Source organism: Nycticebus coucang, chromosome 19 (assembly GCF_027406575.1).
Source record: "Nycticebus coucang isolate mNycCou1 chromosome 19, mNycCou1.pri, whole genome shotgun sequence".
NCBI lineage: Eukaryota > Metazoa > Chordata > Mammalia > Primates > Lorisidae > Nycticebus > Nycticebus coucang.
In genome coordinates, this window is record NC_069798.1 from 28,961,342 (window position 1) to 28,983,081 (window position 21,740).

Genomic DNA, 21,740 nt, shown 5'->3' on the forward strand with positions numbered 1-21,740 from the left:
TAGCTAATATTTGTTGAACATTTATTATGAGCCACGTCCTGTGTTGTCTATGAAATCAGTGGTTTAAAATATCACTTAACCCTTAAGAGGCAGGTTCTGTTACTAGCCCTTATTTACAGTGGGGAAACTGAGGCACAGAAAGGCTAAGCAATTTGGCCAGGGTCACTGAGCACTGGTAGGTGGGGAATAGTTTCCACCTAAGATGGCCTGCTCCAGAGTAGTGTCCTAACCTGTGCATGCTGCTGCTTCCTTTTCTTTTGGGCAATCTGCCACTCTCGCCCTACTGGGCCCACCACACCCATGCCAGGGAAATCCTCGTCACCAAGTAGCTTTTTCCAAATGTGTTTAGGGAACCTCAGCCTAGATCCCTTTCATGAAGCTGTACCCTGTTTTAAATGAAGGATTGTAGGATCTGGACCCAGAGGGCAGCTCTTTTATACCATGAAAATGACCACTCTTTTTTTTATCTGTATCAGACCTTTCGCCTAATAAATAGAAACATTAATCTAGAACTGTGATCATCAACTATTTTTGCTTACATATAACCTAAAAGATTTTTGAAGCTCCCCTCAAAGTTTTAAGTGGACTATCTAAGGTTTTCTTTAAATCATAATTTTAAATAGCTGTAAAGGATGTAATTTGCCTATTGTAAGTATGCTTTGTATTTTTGTCCAAGCCTTGGTGCTTCAGATTGGACTGATTTAATTATGGGGAACACTACATGTGCCTAATTGGCAGAGTCCTCAAACAACTAAGACCTAATTTCTATTAGAAAAAGTCTGACTATGTTTCAATTCAATAAGCTCATATGTGTCCCTGACAACTGCCTTAATTCTGGGTCTGATTCTCAGTGGGTGGGCAGCTAGACAGAGATCAAGCATGAGGTCTTGCTCCTGGTTTGTCCCCTGGATAAATAAAGTGATGCCTTTTCTCTGCTCAGTATTTCTTAAGGAATTCCCTCCTCAGTGATGCTTTTCAGATCATTCCTTTGCTTGGCACCCTGGAGGTTTTACAGCAAGGCAGCTCTCCAGTCTGATTCAGTCTTCTGGAGAGGTTTTCTTTTGGTTTTAAAAGTGGAAGGCGGTTGTGGAAGGAGAAGCGGGAGAGGGTAACTGGGAGAGCCTAGAGCAGCACAGGCAGACCTATTTTGAGGCAGTGCAGTTATGGAACTTGAGGATCTGAAAATCCATTTCCTCTTGTTTTGAGAATGGCTTTGTATACCTCCAGGAGTTGTAAACTGTGTTTGAATACCTTAAAACTATAAATTCTCTCCTAAGTCTACAATTCTGGGATTGTTGTGATCTTTCATACACTGTTTCTGGAATGAATCCAACATGACTGTTATATCCTCCAAGAACAATATCTATGTGCAAGTTAGGAGCTGTATGTTTGATTGGAATAAAAATATCTTGGCAACCTCATCTTTCCCAGCAGAGTGTGTTAGTCCATGATGGTGACAGTCTCAGCCTCTAATGGTGTTTTTCTGGGCCCCAGTTCCCTCCCACTTGGTCTATAAGCTTCCTTACTACTTACAGTCCTAGGAGATGGGAGCACAGAAACATATAAATTACCCTGTTGAATTTTCACATTAATTCTGAAAAATAGCCATGTACTTATGAATGAGGATTAACTTTGATTTAACTGAGCAGAGTTTTAAAACTTTTTAAATCATTTGGCAGAAATTAGAGTACTGTACAAATATTGTTTGAACCTATTGAATTTTCTAATGTTCACTTGCTGTGGTTTCCATGGGTCCGTGTGGCCACAGATGTGACTACTCATTAGTGGACTACAGTAGAATGGGTTGTAATAGAGACCAACCAGTTAGTCATTGAAAAAAGCCTCCCCTCAACACATACACACACACAAAAACCCAGTGAATTGTAAGATCCAATGAGTTTGGCTGAAATTGAGAAGTAAACTATGAAGCATTTGAATTAATTGTTGGTCATTAGAAAAATCAAAGGAGGGGGCGGCGCCTGTGGCTCAGTCGGTAGGACGCCGGCCCCATATACCGAGGGTGGCGGGTTCAAACCCGGCCCCGGCCAAACTGCAACCAAAAAATAGCCGGGCGTTGTGGCGGGCGCCTGTAGTCCCAGCTACTCGGGAGGCTGAGGCAAGAGAATCACTTAAGCCCAGGAGTTGGAGGTTGCTGTGAGCTGTGTGAGGCCACAGCACTCTACCAAGGGCCATAAAGTGAGACTCTGTCTCTAAAAAAAAAAAAAAAAAGAAAGAAAAATCAAAGGAGGGAAAAAACACGTTATGCCTGTTTCATTTCCATGATGTCATTTAAACACAATTTTAGCAAAGTGACCCTGTTTAAACATTCTGCAGGATGTCACTTGTAGTGGGAAGGGGTTCATTTCTGAGTGTCCAGGTGCTACAGGAGCTGTGCAGAGCTGCCAGCCTCGGTGGGCAGGGTGGCCTCCTTCCCTTCCCTGGACATAGCACTGGCTGTCTGGTTTCTTTCCTTCTTTGCTCATCAGCACTCCCTCCCTTCTTTATTTCTTCCCTTTTTTGTACGTTCCTTTCATCCTTTGCTTTTCTGCCTTCTACTTGACTCTCTGTGGTTTGGGAGTCCTCTTGAAAAATCAAACCAGTCACTTGGAGAAGCAGTTAACCTGTTGGACAAATAGAGTGTTAGGTTTTTAAAGGGAAGAGAAAATGATCAGCCTGAAACCAATTCCCACAAAGACAGTGTGTTAACAGAGAAGGACGATGGAGTAAGATGGTGTGGTCTGTGTCTCTATCTGCCTGGCGCAGTGCCTGGCGCTGAGAACATGCCTGACATGTGAAACCAAATAAACAAATAAGGAGAGCAACAGCCAATCTGACTGGAGTGAGCGGTGCAGAATAGGTCTGGGCAGTATAAATATTTTATTTTCCATTATAATAATGGAATTTATTATTGAAAAATGAAATTCCATCTCTGTATTCTACTTTTTAAAAAAATGGACCATTCTTTATATTTTTTCTACGCATATTGTTTGACTTTTGAGAATATTTTTGCAGTTAGGATCAAACCATGTGTGATATTATATCCTGATATTTTTATTCAGTCTATATATCAACTTTTCCATATTGTCACAAAATTATCGTTTTTAATGGTTGCATAATAGTCCATTGATCGATACCATATCATACTGTGTAGTATTGTTACTTGATTGGGTAGTTTTCAGTTTTTTGCTATGACCTAAATAATGCTCTAATGAGTATCTTCGTGCATGATATTTTTAGTATATAAATAATCATAAGGTCATTTCTTTGTTACCTTTCCCATAGTGAACTTACTCTGTCAGAGGATACATGCAGTTTGAAGTCTAATTCCTGTCCAAAAGGGATTTTGATTTCTGTTGATGGGAGTTTGAACTAAATTCTCCATGTACAGGAAGGTCTTCGTGCACATAGGTCATAGTGGCCCATAGGGTCCCATACATCATAATACAGTGTCCCTAACCAGTTTAGGGGAAGCAGTCAGCCCTGCTCTGTGGCTGGATAGGTTGAGAGGCAAAGCTCTCTGAATCTCATTATTTGTAACTAATCATGAATGTAACTAATCTTTTCCCATGCAAGGGCTTCAAATGGTGATTTGGTTTTGGGGGCTGTTCTTCGTAATGATAGCTAAATATGAGTTGTTAAAGGACTTTTTTTTTGAAAAACAGAAAGAAAATGCTAGAATTTTACAAATCCTAATATTTAACTTGTCAGACATGTCTGGGAAATAATCAAAGCTTATGTAAACTTAGTGGCTATCATTTTTGTTCATGGGGATGTTGGATGAAAATGTGAATACTCACACCTCTAAGTAACAAGTCCATCCAGAAGGTCTGGGGATGGTTTCTCTTTAATCACTGAGCATATGATAGGATTATGTTTAATGAATGAAATGGATTCAGAAATACCTAAAGTAGAATTTTTAATAAGATGTTTCTTTATCCAATCGTGGTATTTCCTGCAGACCTGCAATGGAATGAGAGTGCCCATGAGAAGCAAGAAAAATCTTCATGGTTCAAATGAAAATAATTTGGGTTTTTAATTTATGTTACCAAATAATTTTAACATACAATTTAAAAGACAGAAAATGTAAGGGTTTTATTTAAACCCTTTGTTCTAAATCTTGTTACCTAATGGTTTTGGACTTTGGGAAACTTCTCTAATGAGAAGTTAGCAGAACAAACCAGTTAGTAAATCTCTTTAGAGAATTATCGCTAACAGTGTTAGCATTTCCAGACCCATTCTCTTGCAAAAAATTAAGATGGTTTGCTAAATCTTATTTATTTAATGTTTTATATTCATTTCTCTATTCTTTTCCCCTCAACTTAAACCTCTGTACTTTTTAGATACAGCAACTTTGGCAACATCTCTTACCACTCGTCAAGACCCCCATCTGGACCCAGTGTGGCCACCACCCCCACATCCTCTGTGTCCTCTCCCCAGGAGGCCAGACTGGAAAGGTGAGTAGTGCTGATGGCTGTGGTCCTCAAGGGAGGGGAATCGATTTGATTAAGCATGGTTAAAGAAAAAAATGTAAACAGAAGCCATAGTGTGAAGTAGTTTCCTTTCCTGAATAATAGTTCAAACGGTGGGCGCCTGTAGTCCCAGCTACTCGGGAGGCTGAGGCAAGAGAATCGCTTAAGCCCAGGAGTTGGAGGTTGCTGTGAGCTGTGTGAGGCCATGGCACTCTACCGAGTGAGACTCTGTCTCTACAAAAAAAAAAAAAAATAGTTCAAAGGTAAGACTATTTTCTCTCTTTCACATTATTAAGTATGTATTTCATTAGAGGTTTTTTCTTTTTGTTATTGTGGCCTCATCCCATGCACATTTTCCATAGAAAATCTAAAAAATTTCTTCTAAAATATTTGTGTAACTATTTATATTCTTCCCTTAAAAATTGTTCTAGATTTCATGTAAGGGCTATGATTTGTCTCACACACATCTGTTTTTACCTTTGAATGATTAAATGTATATAAATCAGAAGGTAGTGGGCCCATTAAGGTGCTATGTAATTAGTCCAGGACCTACCAGAAGAGAAAAGAATTATATGGATATATGGAAGGAATTTAACTTGGCAAGAGTATCAGACCACCATAAATTAGCTGGTTATGACTCCTAGAAGTAAATGATTATACAAGGATGTGTTTACAAGGGAAAGGTAATACCTGTAATTTCAGAACAATTAGAAACAGCTACCCTTACATGGCAAGAGTGCTCAGAGAAGACCGGTTAGAGTTCCAACTCACTCACTTGGAAGTTAGTTAATCCCTGAGGGTAAAATGCCAATTATGCCAACCTTAGAGGGTGGTTTTGATGAGCAAATTAAAAAATCCATGTGAGAGTACAATGTGAAGCACTCTGTGTGTGTCCGATGGAGGATGATGGCTAGACATGAGTGATTCACGGAATCATTTGCCTCACATCCCAAATTTAAAAGTAACTAGACCTGTATTCCACATTCTCATCCTCTTTGGTGTATGCCAAAGTGTGTTTTGCTGAGCACTGCTGGAGATGAGAGGTTTGGTTGGGCTGTAGGGAAAACAGACCTTTAGCCCTGGGAGGAAGGGTGATCCAATGGAGTTTGCTCAGCCACACATTACTGCTCATTCCTAAAATGGCATGTAATGCCTATGGTGTCAAAAACTGATTCTACAGGCCACTGTGGCCCTGGGCTGGCCATAGTTGGGCTAAGTTAGGTCTTAGTATAAGGTAACTCACCAGTCTAGCTCTGTCCTTACCCTAGGGTACCTCCTTTTGGGATCAGATGAGGTTACCTGTGGTCCTGGAGAAGTCACCATAGAGATTACCCTTGCCATATGGGATATAAGATTTGAGGCCAAAGTGAGGAATATTGGAGTTCTGACTGATACGATATTGCACATCTTAGACCTGCCATGGTGCCAGTTCCTCAGGGACTAGAACCAGGCTCCATTCATTGTTTTGGCACCTGCAGTACCTGGGGCCTGACCATGCAAGAGCCGTGGTAAATACTGGTTGAAGGATCAGTGACTCATCCACTCACTGGTTGGGAATAGTCTGGCGTTCCATGAAGTTGGGAAGTTATAAAGGCAGGAAGTACAGATGTTCCGCACCTACGTAGAATTTGTAAGATTTATTGTTGAAATGTGTTATATACCCATATGTTATTAAAATCCAAAAGGAAACTCTCTTCTTAGGAAAGATATTGAACTATTATAAGTAATAGTTGCGTTCTGCAATAAGAACTTGCATCTTACTTGAGCACACCCCTGACTAATAAACATTGTGCCATAACACTGCAAGGATGGGGAGCTCTAGAACTCCAGTCCATTAATTTCAAAACAAGACTTCTCTGAAGTCCTAGATGAATCAGATCAAGTAAAGACACCCCTTCGAAGCACCTCATCCAACTTGGGAAATGCAGCTGGGTGTCATCATGAGCATGGAGTTTTCCATTTTTTTCTCAAGTATATTATCATGTTAGATATTAATAAAACTTGGGATGCTTGGGATGATAAATTGACCTAGAATGGAAATGCTGAAGAAACAATACATAAAATTAAGTCAAGGCAAAGGTATTTAAATGTATCCATCTCCACATCTTCTATTACAGCTTCCTTAACAGGAGACTCTTTAAGAAATATAGTGTAGCATTAATTTTCATGAAATTGGAACTTAAAGTTGTGCCAAAACAAAACAAGAAAACCAGAACTATTTGCAAAGGCCCTCAGGAATACAAGATGCATCTGTTTAATGAAAGCAGACTTCTAAAATGCTTCAATTTTGAAAATGTACTAAGCAGATAATTTCTAAATGTTTTCTTTTTGAAAGAAAACAAAACTACAGGAACATTTGAACCATTCATGTTCAAGTATTCAAACGAAATAAATAAGCAAACAATAACCACACCACAAGTAAATTACGGTTCTGGGGCACGGGAAGGGCCAACCCTATTCTCCTTCCATCCCTGCAGTGACTTCTCCCTCTGGGCCTTCACAGAAAGGGAGGCCAGAGGATTGTTTGGTGGTAGGATTCAGTTACTTCATGAACCTGTGAGAAGCATAAATCCAGGGCCTGGGGCTGAAGGTGCCTTAAGGCAATCAGCCTTTGTGCTGGAACTAGGGAGTTACCTGAAAATGAGGCTGGTCCTGCATTCTCAGAGCTCAGAGAGAGGAAGGATTTTGGAGGAACCTCAGGCTCAGAAATCCTCCCCAGGGGGTCCAGGGAGGATTTCCCTATGGACATGCTGAGCTAAAACCTGCAGGGGTTAGATATGCACCTTAAGCATTGATTCAGTTCTCCTTTCCACTTGTAATAGTGCCATTGTTTACTAAAGATGACAGTCACCAACTTGTTTTATGGGTTAGTGTCAGAGTCCTTAGAAAAGACTGGGAATGGTCTTTCTCACATGGTTGTCCCAGCAGAGTTTTTCTTACTTCCTGTGAGATTATAATCCCAGATATAAGTAATGACACCCCTCCACTGGGAGTAGTAATGGATAATAAGAGATGAATTTTGGTAAGAACACTTAACATGAGATTTATTCTCTTTAAGAATGTTTAAGTATACAATATCTTATTGTTAACAGGCAGTGTCTTATGTAATAGATCTCTGGAACTCACCTTCTGTAACTGTATCTTTAAACTTATTAGATGCCTCTGTAGTTGTTGTGCTTCTGTAATTGACTTATTTACTTAGCATATTGTCTTCTAGGTCCATCCATATTATCACAAATGGGTTGGTTTTCCTTCTTTTTAAAGTCTGAATAATATTCCATCATGTGTATGTAGCACATTTCTGTTATCCATTCATCTCTTGATGGCTGTTGAGTTGTTTCCACATCTTGTCTCTCTAAATAATGCTACAGTGAACATGGCAGATATCTCTGGGAGATCCTGATTTCAATTCTTCTGGATATATACTCCCAGAAGTAGGGTTGCTGGGTCATACAAAAAAGAGGATACAGCTTTAAATTTTATTTTATTTTATTGTTTTATGGGCTTTACCTGTATGCCATGTAAATTTAAAACGTAGGTACAGTGAAAGTGGAGTTCCCTCCTGCTCAGTTATCCTCTTTAGAAACCAACAACTCCTACCAATTTCTTGTGTATATCTTAGAGACCTTTTTTTGTTTATATAAGCATACAAATGTTTAATAGGATTTTATGCAGATAATAACACAGTACACTAACTATTACATATTGCTTCTTTACTTAAAAATCTTGGTTCTCTTTCCATAGCAGTGCTTACAACTGGCATGTTCTTTTTAATGCCTGCATTATACTTTTTTCTCTGGTTGCTACTTTATATACCCAATCCCATACTGATGGGGTTTATATACTCACTCCCAGTCTTTTGCTACAGCACAGTGTAATTCTGCATGTGTGTCATTTTGCACATGTGTGATTAACTATAGGATAAATTCCTAAAAATGAATTTAATAAATAAAAATGGTTGTACATTTTAAATTTCGATTGGTTCTTACCAAAGTATTCTTTGTAAAAATTATAGCAATTTTGATTCTCAATAGCGGGGGGTGAAAGAGTTTGTTTTCCCATTCCCTTGCCAAAGGGTCATTAAAGTTTTTAATCTTTCCGTATCTCGTAGTTAGAGATTGTATATTAGTAAAATTTTAATTGCATTTGTCTTAATTGTGAATGTGATTGAACATGTTTTCATATGTCCAGAGTCCTTCTGTCTTTCCTTTTCTATGAATTCTTGGTTTGTGGTCCCTGAAATTTTTTTTCTTATTAAATTGTAGAAATTCTTTATAAACTGTGACAGGGGTAGCAATTATGTTTCTCAGTCACTGGTATTTTTACTTAATTTATGGTGTTTTTACCATGTAGAAAAAATTTAATTTTAAGAGGTAAATGTATTAAACTTTTCCATCTCCTGGATTTTTTGTGTTCCTACTGAAGAAGGCCTTTTTTCCCATGGTTTCATCTAGTATTTCTAAAGCTACATTGTTCACATTTAAATATTTTATCTCTCTGGAAATTAATTTTGGCAAATACTACAAGGCCAAGTCTATTTTTGTTGTATTACTGAATAATCCATTGTTTTCCTACCAATCTGTCACATGCCAATAGGAATTCAGATTTGTTTATGTGCCTGTGTGTCTGAAAACTGTTCACTTAGGGACATCTCCTGTCTCTTCCTGCCACCTGCCTTCCCTGACCACCATTCTAGGCTCCTTAATAGTCAGTGGAGTGTGATTATGTCACAGCCTACCTTGGATGGTCCTGTTGTCATTTTGTCTACTGTTGAGAAGTTTTATATGGAGATTGGCAGTGCTGGAATAAGGAGCCCAGTCACATAATGGAAGTGGAAAAGTGGGAGCCTGCTGTACTTAGTTGAAGACCCAGTTCAAGCTCCATTTATGCAAATCTTGCGTCCTTTGGCCCCCGGAACCCACCTCCACCATCTGTATGGTGACTTTCCTCCCACAGAATTAAGGTCTCTGTCTCATGTATTTCCTGACTGTTGTTAGTTACCACAGCTCTGTCAGTGGTCACATGATGGGCCTGCCTTTTGACTACTGCCCTTTGTGTAGCTCGCCGATACCTGTGTCCTCCTCATCCACATCACCTGTTCCGAGTGGGCTGTCTGTCCTGTGTGCGTCCTAATCTTCTGTCTTCTCATTCTTGTCTGCTTTGGCTTTGACCATTTCTTATTCTTTTTTTTTTTTTAATTAAATCATAACTGTATACAATGATATGATTATGGGGCATCATACACTCACTTCATAAACCATTTGACACATTTTTATCACAGTGGTTAACATAGCCTTTCCGGCGTTATCTCAGTTACTGTGCCAAAACATTTACATTCTACATTTACCAAGTTTCGCAAATACCCCTGTAATATGCACCACTGGTGTGATCCCACCGATTCCCCTCCCTCTACCCACTCTCCCCTTTCCCACTTCCCCCTATTGTTAAGTTGTAGCTGGGTTATAGCTTTCATGTGAGAGTCCCAAATTAGTTTCATAGTAGGGCTGAGTACATTGGGTATTTTTTCTTCCATTCATGGGATACTTTACTAAGAAGAATATGTTCCAGCTCCATCCATGTAAACATGAAAGAGGTAAAGTCTCCATCTTTCTTCAAGGCTGCATAGTATTCCATGGTATACATATACCACAATTTATTAATCCATTCGTGGATCGATGGGCACTTGGGCTTTTTCCATGACTTAGCTATTATGAATTGGGCTGCAATAAACATTCTGGTACAAATATCTTTGTTATGTTGTGATTTTTGGTCTTCTGGGTATATGCCCAGCAGAGGAATTACAGGATTGAATGGCAGATCTATTTTTAGATCTCTGAGTGTTCTCCATATATCTTTCCAAAAGGAATGTATTAATTTGCATTCCCACCAGCAGTGCAGAAGTGTTCCCTTTTCTCCGCATCCACGCCAACATCTCTGGTCTTGAGATTTTGTGATATAGGCTAGTCGCATTGGAGTTAGATGATATCTCAAAGTAGTTTTGATTTGCATTTCTCTGATGATTAAAGATGATGAGCATTTTTTGATATGTCTGAAGGCCATGCGCCTATCTTCTTCAGAGAAGTTTCTCTTCAAATCCCTTGCCCAGCCTGCGATGGGATCCCTTGTTTTTTTCTTGCTGATGCGTTTGAGTTCTCTGTGGATTCTGGTTATTAAACCTTTGTCAGAGATATACCCTGCAAATATCTTCTCCCATTCTGAGGACTGTCTGCTTGCTCTGCTTACTGTGTTCTTAGCTGTGCAGAAGCTTTTTAGTTTGATCAAGTCCCAGTAGTGTATTTTTGAAGCTGCTTCAATTGCCCGGGGGGTTCTCCTCATGAAATACTCACCCAGACCAATTTCTTCAAGGGTTTTCCCTGCATTCTCCTCTAGTATTTTTATAGTTTCATGTCTTAAGTTTAAATCTTTAATCCAATGAGAGTCTATCTTAGTTAATGGTGAAAGGTGTGGGTCCAATTTCAGTCTTCTGCAGGTTGCCAGCCAGTTCACCCAGCACCATTTGTTAAATAGGGAATCTTTTCCCCACTGAATGTTTTTAATTGGCTTGTCAAAGATCAAATAGCGGTAAGTAGCTGGATTCATCTCTTGGTTCTCTATTCTGTTCCAGATATCTACTTCTCTGTTTTTGTGCCAATACCATGCTGTTTTGATCACTATCGATTTGTAGTAAAGTCTGAGGTCTGGTAGTGTGATTCCTCCTGTTTTGTTTTTATTTCTGAGTAATGTCTTGGCTATTCGAGGTTTTTTCTGATTCCATATAAAACGAAGTAATGTTTTTTCAAGATCTTTAAAATATGACAGTGGAGCTTTAATAGGGAGTGCGTTGAAATTATATATTGCTTTGGGTAGTATGGACATTTTGATAATGTTGATTCTTCCTAGCCATGAGCATGGTATGTTTTTCCATTTGTTAACATTTTCAGCTATTTCTTTTCTTAGAGTTTCATAGTTCTCTTTATAGAGATCTTTCACGTCTTTTGTTAGGTAAATTCCCAAATATTTCATCTTCTTTGGCACTACTGTGAATGGGATAGAGTCCTTAACTGCTTTTTCAATTTGACTGTTGTTGGTGTATATAAAGGCTACCGATTTATGAATGTTGATTTTGTAACCTGAGACGCTGCTGTATTCCTTGATCACTTCTAGGAGTTTTGTAGTAGAGTCCCTAGTGTTTTCCAGAAACACAATCATATCATCTGCGAAGAGCGAGAGTTTGATCTCTTCTGACCCTATATGGATACCCTTGATCGCCTTTTCTTCCCTAATTGCGGTGGCTAAAACTTCCATTACAATGTTGAAAAGCAATGGAGACAATGGGCAGCCTTGTCTGCTTCCTGATCTGAGTGGAAATGATTCCAATTTAACTCCATTCAATATGATATTGGCTGTGGGTTTGCTGTAGATAGCCTCTATCAGTTTAAGAAAAGTCCCTTCTAGACCAATTTTCTTGAGTGTTCTGATCATGAAGGGATGCTGGATATTATCAAAAGCTTTTTCTGCATCAATTGAGAGAATCATATGGTCTTTGTTTTTTAATTTGTTTATGTGCTGAATTACATTTATAGATTTACGTATATTGAACCAGCCTTGAGACCCTGGGATAAAACCAACTTGGTCATGATGTATAATTTGTTTGATGTGTTGCTGGATTCTGTTTGTTAGGATCTTGTTGAATATTTTTGCATCTATATTCATTAGTGATATTGGTGTATAATTTTCTTTTCTTGTTGGGTCTTTTCCTGGTTTGGGGATCAGTGTGATGTTTGCTTCATAGAACATGTTGGGTAGTCTTCCTTCTTTTTCTACATTTTGGAACAGGTTGAGTAATATAGGTACTAATTCCTCTTTAAAGGTTTGGTAGAATTCTGACGTGAAACCATCTGGTCCCGGGCTTTTCTTTTTAGGGAGGTTTTGTATAGTTGATGCTATTTCTGAACTTGATATGGGTCTGTTCAACATTTCCACTTGATTCTGGTTAAGTCTTGGAAGGTGGCGTGCTTCCAAGTATCGGTCTATTTCCTTCAGATTTTCGTATTTCTGAGAATAAAGTTTCTTGTAATATTCATTAAGGATTTTTTGGATTTCTGATGAGTCTGTGGTTATTTCGTCTTTGTTGTTTCTGATTGATGATATTAGGGATTTTACTCTTTTTTTCCTGATTAGGTTGGCCAGAGGTTTATCTATTTTATTGACCTTTTCAAAAAACCAGCTTTTTGATTTATTGATCTGTTGTATTATTCTTTTGTTTTCAATTTCATTTAATTCTGCTCTAATTTTGGTTATTTCTTTTCTTCTACTGGGTTTGGGGTTGGAATGTTCTTCCTTTTCCAGTTGCGTGAGATGTCCCATTAAGTTGTTAACTTCCTCTCTTTCCGTTCTCTTGAGGAAGGCTTGCAGTGCTATAAATTTCCCTCTTAGAACTGCCTTTGCAGTGTCCCAGAGGTTCTGATAGTTTGTGTCTTCATTGTCGTTTTGTTCCAAAAAATTGGTGATTTCTTTCTTAATCTCATCTCTGACCCAGCTATCATTCAGCATAAGGTTATTTAACTTCCATGTTTTTGTATGGGTATGCAGATTCCTGTTGTTACTCAATTCAAGTTTTATTCCATGATGGTCCGAGAAGATGCATGGAATAATTTCTATTCCTTTAAATTTACTGAGGTTAGACTTGTGACCTAAAATGTGGTCAATTTTGGAGTAAGTTCCGTGGGCTGATGAGAAGTATGTGTATTCAGTTTTGTTGGGATGAAATGTTCTGTAGATGTCTGCTAAATCTAAATATTGGATGGTTAGGTTTAAATCTAAGATTTCTTTGCTCAGCTTCTTTCTGGAGGATCGATCCAACACTGCCAAGGGAGTGTTGAAATCTCCAACGATTATGGAGCTGGAGGAAATCAAGTTACTCATGTCTGTTAGAGTTTCTCTTATAAATTGAGGTGCATTCTGGTTGGGTGCATAGATATTAATAATTGAGATCTCGTCATATTGAGTATTACCCTTAACAAATATGAAGTGACCATTCTCGTCCTTCCTTACTTTTGATGGTTTAAAGCCTACTGTATCTGCAAATAAAATTGCAACACCTGCTTTTTTCTGATTACCATTTGCCTGAAATATGGATGACCATCCTTTCACCCTGAGTCTGTATTTGTCTTTTAAGTTGAGATGTGACTCTTGTATGCAACAAATATCTGGCTTGAGTTTTTGTATCCAGTCAGCTAACCTATGCCTCTTTAGAGGACAGTTTAAGCCATTCACATTGATGGAGAGTATTGATAAGTCTGGTGGAATTTTGGGTATCGAGTTTTTCAAAGGTCCAGTGGACATTTTTAATCCGTTCGCCAGTGTGGAAGTTGGAGTTTGATCCGAAGTTTCTGAGTGAGTTTACTTTTGTGGTATAGGATTGGGTTCGTCATTGTGGAGGATAGGTCTGAGAACATCCTGAAGAGCTGGTTTACTTATGGCAAATTTTTTCAACATATGAATGTCATTGAAGTATTTAATTTCTCCATCATAGATGAAACTCAGTTTAGCTGGATACAAGATCCTGGGTTGAAAGTTTTTTTGCTTTAGGAGATTAAAAGTTGATGACCAGCCTCTTCTTGCTTGAAAAGTTTCAGCAGAGAGATCTGCAGTTATTCTAATATTCTTACCTTTGTACGTTATAGTTTTCTTTCGCCGGGCTGCTTTGAGAATCTTCTCTTTCATGTTAACTTTAGTGAAGCTAATTATGATATATCTGGGAGATGGCTTATTGGGGTTGAATCGTGCTGGGGTTCTGAAGCTGTCTGCTATCTGAATTTCAGATTCTCTAGGCATGTCTGGAAAATTTTCTTTCATAATTTCATGTAGAAGGGCCTCTGTGCCCTTGGCAGCCACTTCATCGTTCTCCGAAATTCCTATAACCCTTATGTTGTTTTTTTTCGAATTATCTGAGAGTTCTCTGAGTGAGTGATCCGTTTTTGCTCTCCATTTCTCTTCCTCTTTGAGAGATTGGGAGCGTTCGAAGACTTTATCTTCAATGTCAGAAATCCTTTCTTCTGCTTGCTCCATTCTGTTACTGAGGGATTCTACTGTATTTTTCATATCTTTGAAGGCTGTAAGTTCTTGTTTCAGTGTGTCTAAGTCTTTGGTGGTTTTGTCTTTAAATTCGTTAAATTCTTGAGACAATTTTTGAATTTCTCCTCGAATTCCTAATTCCATTTTATTAATCTTGTCTGCAAACCAAATTCTGAATTCGACTTCTGACATCTCAGCCAGTTGTTTATGAATGGGATCTTCAATCACATCTGCCGTATCTTTTCTTGGGGGGGTTGATCTATTCTGGTTATTCATGTTACCAGAGTTTTTCCGCTGATTCCGCCCCATGGTTTACTCCCTTTGGTTTTTCCCCTGGGGTTTTATCGAGGGCCCGTACAGTGTTGTGGCCTGAGAAACTGGGGCCCTGTCTGGTGTGGTGGAGCAAAGTGGTTCTGTCTTGTTTTCAGCTGGTTTCTGTTCGATCCTATTGCAACTTCTACTCTGGCTTGAAGTCTCAGCTGTGTGGAAAAATCAGCAATTAAGTCACCCCGCCTGCCCACCTCTGGCCCCAGTTGGAAAAGGAGAATCAAACCTTCCTACAATCGCACACCCAGGGCACCGCCTGAAAAGTCCTCAGTCTATTAGCCCAGTTCAAAAGGTCCGAATCAACTGTCTCAATCGGCACTTGTCTCGGGTGGAAGGGTTCAAGAGGTCTCTGGGAACTGGATCACAGGGGCCTGGTGACTCCTCTGACACAGCTCACCCCAGTGCAGCGTGGAGTCAGGAGGAGCCACCCAGCAAACAGAGCAGTCTGGGAAGGTTGACGTCTCCTTCCCCACTTTGCCCCTCCATCGGACCCAGTCACTGGTATCTCTGCAGATGGCTAACCCAGTTGCCTGCAGTGAACAGACACTCCAGGGGTTTGCACCTGCCTGAATCGCAAGGAAGTCTGCCAGGCCCCCGCAGACTGCCGCTATCTAGCAGGAGGAGATGGGGCCTGACATCTTTGAGTGTTTGATGCAGGTGATGGGAAGGAGGTGTTCACTCAGGCTTAGCCCCGTCCCTGATGGATGCTGCTAACAGAACAGAACAGAACAGAACAGACAACTTTGTGAGGTTCTGTCTCTGTTCCTGTCGTCGCCTACAGAAGACGGGCTGTTTTGAGTTCAAACGTCTTTGCTGCTGGAGAATTGCGTCTGAACACCTCTCTGGGTCGGCCCCGCCCTGGAAGCTTCCCAGGTTTGTGAGCCGTGTCGCCGGTGGCCTCCTTTGGTTGCCCAGGGAGACAGGGGGTGTGGCCTCAGAATATCCAGAAGTGAGCGTTCTGCCGTTAAAGAAAAAACGGCTGTTGATCTACCTCCAGGGAACTGCTGCTCTGGTGTGGGCACTCAGGCGACCCTTTTCTCCTCTGTCCCGCGCCCCAGAGTCAGCACTGAGCGGCCGCAGTTTGTGCTGGGTTCACACCCCTTAAGAGATCCCCCAAGAATCAGAACTCTTGGGGGATGGGCCCCCAGACCCCGATTGGGAGTGGGGGGGGGAAGCTAGAGTTTCATTCAGTTTTACGCAATACTACGGTCCGGGGAGGGCTCCTGCACTGCACCGCAGGGAAGTGCCGCCAAGGCTTGATTTCCCCTCAGCAGAGTGCCCTCTCCTCGCTCACGTATCCCAGAGTCAGCGCTGACCTGACGCAGCTCAGGCACTGTGCACTCCCCTCGAGAAATCACCCAAGGAGCCGAACTCCTGGGGGATAGGCCCTCAGACCCCAAGTGAGAGTAGGGGCTCTCAGCTCTCAGCGGGGAAGCTAGAGTCTTATTCAGTCTTGTGCCCGGGGAGGGTTGGTGCACTGCACCGCAGGGAAGTGCCGCGAGGCGTGACTCCCCCTCAGCCCGGTGCCCTCTCCTCACTCGCGCGCCTCAGAGTCAATGCTGACCAGTCGCAACTCGGGGACTGTCCACTCCCCTTGAGAAATCACCCAAGGATCCGAATTCCTGGGGGACAGGCCTCCAGACCTCAGTGGGCAGGAGGGGAGCGCCGGGGATTCAGGGTTGCCGGCAAAGGATTCCCAAAGTTTTATTCAGCCCTATGTCCGGCAGGAGAACGCCACGGCACCCCAGTAGGGGAGGTAGGTCCAGTTTTTAGAAGGTCTCTCCCATGGAGTGTAGTGGGAGGGCCTTTAATTTCTGCCCGCTTGTTCAATTGTGGGGCTCTTGAGCCGGTCTCATGGGGGAGGGGGACTCCCGTCCGCTTGGTGGTGGATTTTGTACCTTTTGTTTGCGTCCTTGTGATCACAACTTGCCTCAGCGGTGTTGATGTGCGTTCTTCAGCCTTCTCTCTTGGTGAGGCTCAAGTCCACCAGGGTACTTACTAAATTCCTGTCCCTTAACTCTCCTTCTGGACGGGAGCCTTTGTTGAAAGCTGGCTTCAGTCCGCCATCTTGTCTCCTCTCTCCCATTTCTTATTCTGTCCTCACTGCTCTCTACATGTGCCTTGAGGTCCTACTTGTTTGGTTTTAGAATCACTGTTTTCCGCAGATAGATGATTTATGTGCTTTTCTGGGCATTGTCTGGCTGTGTTCATCACTTCATCTACACTTTTTAAAAATTGTGTCACTTGAGAGTCCCGCTCTCCAATGGGGCTCCAGTTAAATTTAAATTGATTGCTCAAATTGTATTTTAAAAAACTCTAAAATATCTCTGAGAAGATCCTAAATTGCATGTAAAAAGGGACAAAAGACATGGCCTTTCTACATCACAGTTAATGGCACTGGCCCACAATCACCAACAGGAGACAAAGGGTACCAGCGGCCCTCCCTGCCTGCTGCTGGTTCTTGATAGCAATCTTGTTACAAACAGGAGCCCCTGTAAGGCAAAATGTGGTCCTAATTAATTGATTGTGCACATCCAAAGTACACAAGAGGAGAAACACTGGAGCTGTTGGTGGAGTGATTTCACAGCAGGGTCTGCCTTGTGATGGCGGCTTCGTGCAGTGACAGTAGGTGCTTGGCGACCTTCTTCCCTGCCAGAGGATGCTCGGTCCTCAACAGACACTAGAGGTTTTTTCTCCCTTGCATATTTAGGATCTGAGTCCTTCTCACCATTCTCACTGCCATCTGCATTGTGGTTTCTACTTGTCACTGGCTATAATGGTTTTGCACTGACATTATACAAAGATCACAGAGTAAAAATGAGTGGGGGTTATGTGTGTGAGTGATTTCTCCTTCAGAAAATGTATTCTTGGAAAAAGAAAAGAAAATTTATTCTTGGGATCCTGATATTTGTTTTTTGGGGTTTTTTTTATCCCATTTTCCTACTCCTTCCATTGAAGCCAAGTAAGAGGGGAGTAAATAAGCTGTACTGTTTTAATGGAAGGAGACAGAGTTTCTGGGTTGATTTTGGAAATCACGTATGTAGGATACATAAGTCCTACAGACTCATATCTTTCATTCAGCAAATATTCACTGAATGCACTGATTGAATTGGCCCCTGTGCCTGACTTCTTGGAGCTTACACTCTAAAGGCAAAAGCAGAAGATAGCAAACTGATAGTAAATAAGGAGTTTCCACTGTGGTAAATACCGTGAAGAAAATGAACATTCATAGAAGAGCTAAACAAGTACAAAGAGGCCCTCGAAGTGAGCACCTAGGACAGGGGCTCTGCTGTGTGAGGGGCCCCTCTGGCAAGAGGTTAGGGAAACTAAGTCACCAATATAAGGCAGATGGCACTTTGCCCAGTGCAGGACTGGGGAAGGGAAGGTAAAAATGGGAATAAGGAAAGGGAGTGAGTCAGTATCTTTCTCTAAAACACAATCCTGCTGATCAGGATTAATGGAAGGCTGTTTGTAATAAATTGAGTGTTTAGAAAAGAGCCAGCATGCAGAGGAAGAGTGAGCTCACCTGCAGAGGAGAGGCAAAGAGAAAGTGGCCAGGATGGCCTCAGTCTGGGCCAGCAAGGCCTGGGCACCATGGCACATGGGAGGTACTGGTAGCAGTTGGTGATTTTGGAAGCTGCCAGGAGAATGGCTAGACTGGGAACCCATTGACCTCCTTTGAGCTGGAGTACTCACTTGATCTTGGACAGAGTGTGAAAAGTCAGAGGGAATGAGAGAACAGGGAAGTACTGCAATGTGCCAAGGTCAGGGACATGCTGAAGCATCATGACAGCCAGGGCTTGGGGGAATGGCTTTGTGCTCTGCACCTGAGCCAGCACAATAATGTGAGTCTCCACAGCACACTGCTGGGCCTTGCCATTCCCTCCCATGGCCACGCAGCTCAGATCTGGGCAGAAGCAGTGTGTGTGGCTGGCTGGAGAAGAGACAAGAGGGAGACCAAAATCCACCTCCTGTCTTTACCGTGGTTGTCTCCAGGATTGTAGCAATGACTGAGAAAAGTTGCCCATTTCTTAGAGCTGCCTCTGGGACTTGTTCATTTCATGAAAGCTGGGATGTGACGCTGAAGGTGGGAAGGCAGATTCTTAGGTTTCCTTGTTTCAGGGCAAGTTACTGCCCTTTACAGTTAGATGTAAGACAGAGGTCCATATTTTACTGTGATCAATAGCTCCTCAATTTCATAGCCAGATTGTGAGGGCCTTCTCATTATCTAGCATCACTTAATTGCCATTTCATTATTACTTTTGACCTGTAAGTCTTCATGTTAAATTATTTACTTATGAATTAAATGATAAGTTCAAGTATCAGATACTTTACTTAGTTTGTCTTTTGTTAATAATTAACTGGAGATTATCATTTATTTCTTAAATAGGAAATGCCGGAGTTTTGCTCTTTCATAAGTAAGATTTTACTTAAACTTATCAAAGATATTTTTATACACCTTTTCCTATAAAATTGGCAAGTAAAAAATTGCACATATATTTGGCATAGGTAGACATGAGTGAAACCATTATGATAGTCAAGATAATGTCTGTGCCCATCATCCCCCAAATTTTTTCATGCCTCTTTGTGATGACTGCTGCTCTTACCTGCCTCTAAGCAAGCACTGATCTGCCTTCTGTCATTATAGATTCGTTTGCACTTTTTAGAATTTATATAAATGTAATCATGCAATGTATACTCCTTGTGGGTATACATTGTTATCTGTTATATATGTTTGTGGGTATACAACTTATTTATCTGTTTACTTGTTGGTAGACATTTGGGCTGTTCTGGAGTTTTGGCTCTGAATATTTACAAGTAAATCTTTGTACATTCATGTGCTTTCTTTTCTCTTGTGTATAAATATAATCACACATCTCTGGGACTATGTCCTGAGAAATACGGTATTGGGTGATTTCATTATTGTGTAAATATCAGTGTACTTACATAAACCGAAAGGATATAGCTAGCCCCTACATGTGTAGGCTATGTGATACAGTCTGTCCCTCCTAGGCTGTACACCTACAGGGCATGTTATTGCACTGAGTACTGCAGGCAATAATAACATAATGAGAAGTACTTGTATATCTGAACATGTCTAAATATGAAAAAGGTACAGTAAAACTACAGTCTAAAAGATTTTTAAGGCACTTGCCATGAATAGAACTTGCAGGATTAGAAGTTGTTATGAGTGGTAGGTGAATGTGAAGGCCTAGAATGCTACAGTATACTATCGTAGATATCTTAAACACTGTACGCTTAGGCTACAATAGATCTGTAAATAGTAAATTAATTGCACCATTGTGTTCTGACAACCACAATGCTACTAGGTGGCAGTGGTTTTTCAGCTCCATCGTAATGGGTAGGACCACCATTGTGTGGTCAGTTGTTGACTGAAATGTGGTTCTTTGGCACATAACTGTTACTAAAAGTGTAGTGGCTGAGTCAAGTGGTAGGTACATGTTTAGCTTTTTAAGAAATTGCCAAACTATAAAGAACTCAAGCAAATCAGCAGGAAAAAAAATCAAACTACCCCAAGAAAAAATAGGCAAAACACATGAACAGAAGTTTGTCAAAAGAAGATAGACTAATGGCCAATAAATATATGAAGAAATGATTAATGTCTCTCTGATAATCAGTGAGGTACAAATCCTAACTTCAGTGAAAATGGCATTTATCAAAAAGTCCCCAAACAACAGATGCTGATGTGGGTGCATGGAGAAAGGAACTCTTGTATGCTGTCAAGTGGAGTGCAAACTAGTACAACCTCTATTGAAAGTCACATGGAGATACCTCTAAGAGCTAAAAGTAGACTTAACATTTGATCCAACAATCCCCACTACTGGGCATTTGTTCAAAAGAAAACAAAAACATTTTATGAAAAAGACACATGCACTTGAATGTTAATGTAGCACAGTTCACAGTCTCAAAGATGTGGAATCAACCAACCCAGTTCATAAGGAGATTAATAAAACATGGTTTAGTATACTATGAAGTACTATTCAGCTATAAACCAACAGTGAACTGGTATCTTTTGTAACAACCTGAATGGAATTAGAGACCATTCTTCTATGTGAAGTACTCCCCAAATGGGAAAACAAACACCACGTTTAAACACCACTATTAAACAAACACCACATTTAAACACCACTATTAAATTGGAACTAATCAATCAATGCTTACATGCACATTTGCTAGTAAAACTCAACAGACAGCAAGCAGGTGGGAGGGAAAGGATAAATTCACACCTAAATAGGTACAGTGAACTCTAATCAGGTGATGGGCACACTTATAAGTTTGACTCAAACTGTACAAAAGCAATTCATGTATTCTGAAGTTAAAAAATAATGCAACAGTGTTGAGAAGAAGGACTTTTAAGAGGTGACTAGGGCATGAGGGCAGAGTCCTCAGAAATGGATTAATGTGTCACTGCAGGAGTGGGCTCATTGTCACAAGAGTGGATGTATTATGAAGTGAGTCTGGCTGTGTTGTGCACGTGTGTGCTTTCTCTTCTCATGCTGTCTTGGAATTCCACCTTCCACCAGAGGATGACTGATAAACACTGCAAGAAAGCCTTGCCAGATGCAAGCCTTTTGACCTTGTACTTTCTAGCCCCAGAATGCATTGTTATTGTGTTTGCTATAAACAATCTATTATCTTTTAAAGATATTTAGGTAACAAAAATAAGGGTTATATTCACCCAAGTCATCTTTTCTGATTCTCTTTATTTGTGTATGTAGATCAAGATGGCCATGTAACAAAAATAAGGGTTATATTCACCCAAGTCATCTTTTCTGATTCTCTTTATTTGTGTATGTAGATCAAGATGGCCATGTGGTATCCTTTACCTTCCACCAACAAGTCTAG

General features: G+C 40.7%; 1 protein-coding gene across 10 annotated transcripts in view; it reads left to right on the forward strand.

The window, feature by feature from the left end:
- FHOD3 (formin homology 2 domain containing 3) overlaps nucleotides 1-21,740 on the forward strand; it is a 584,424-nt gene that overhangs the window by 437,577 nt on the left and 125,107 nt on the right. For all 10 annotated transcript variants that reach the window (XM_053571099.1, XM_053571100.1, XM_053571102.1 and 7 more), the window contains one exon: nucleotides 4,341-4,454. In XM_053571099.1, coding sequence (XP_053427074.1) covers nucleotides 4,341-4,454 — 114 coding nt within the window. The remainder of the gene's footprint in view (nucleotides 1-4,340; nucleotides 4,455-21,740) is intronic.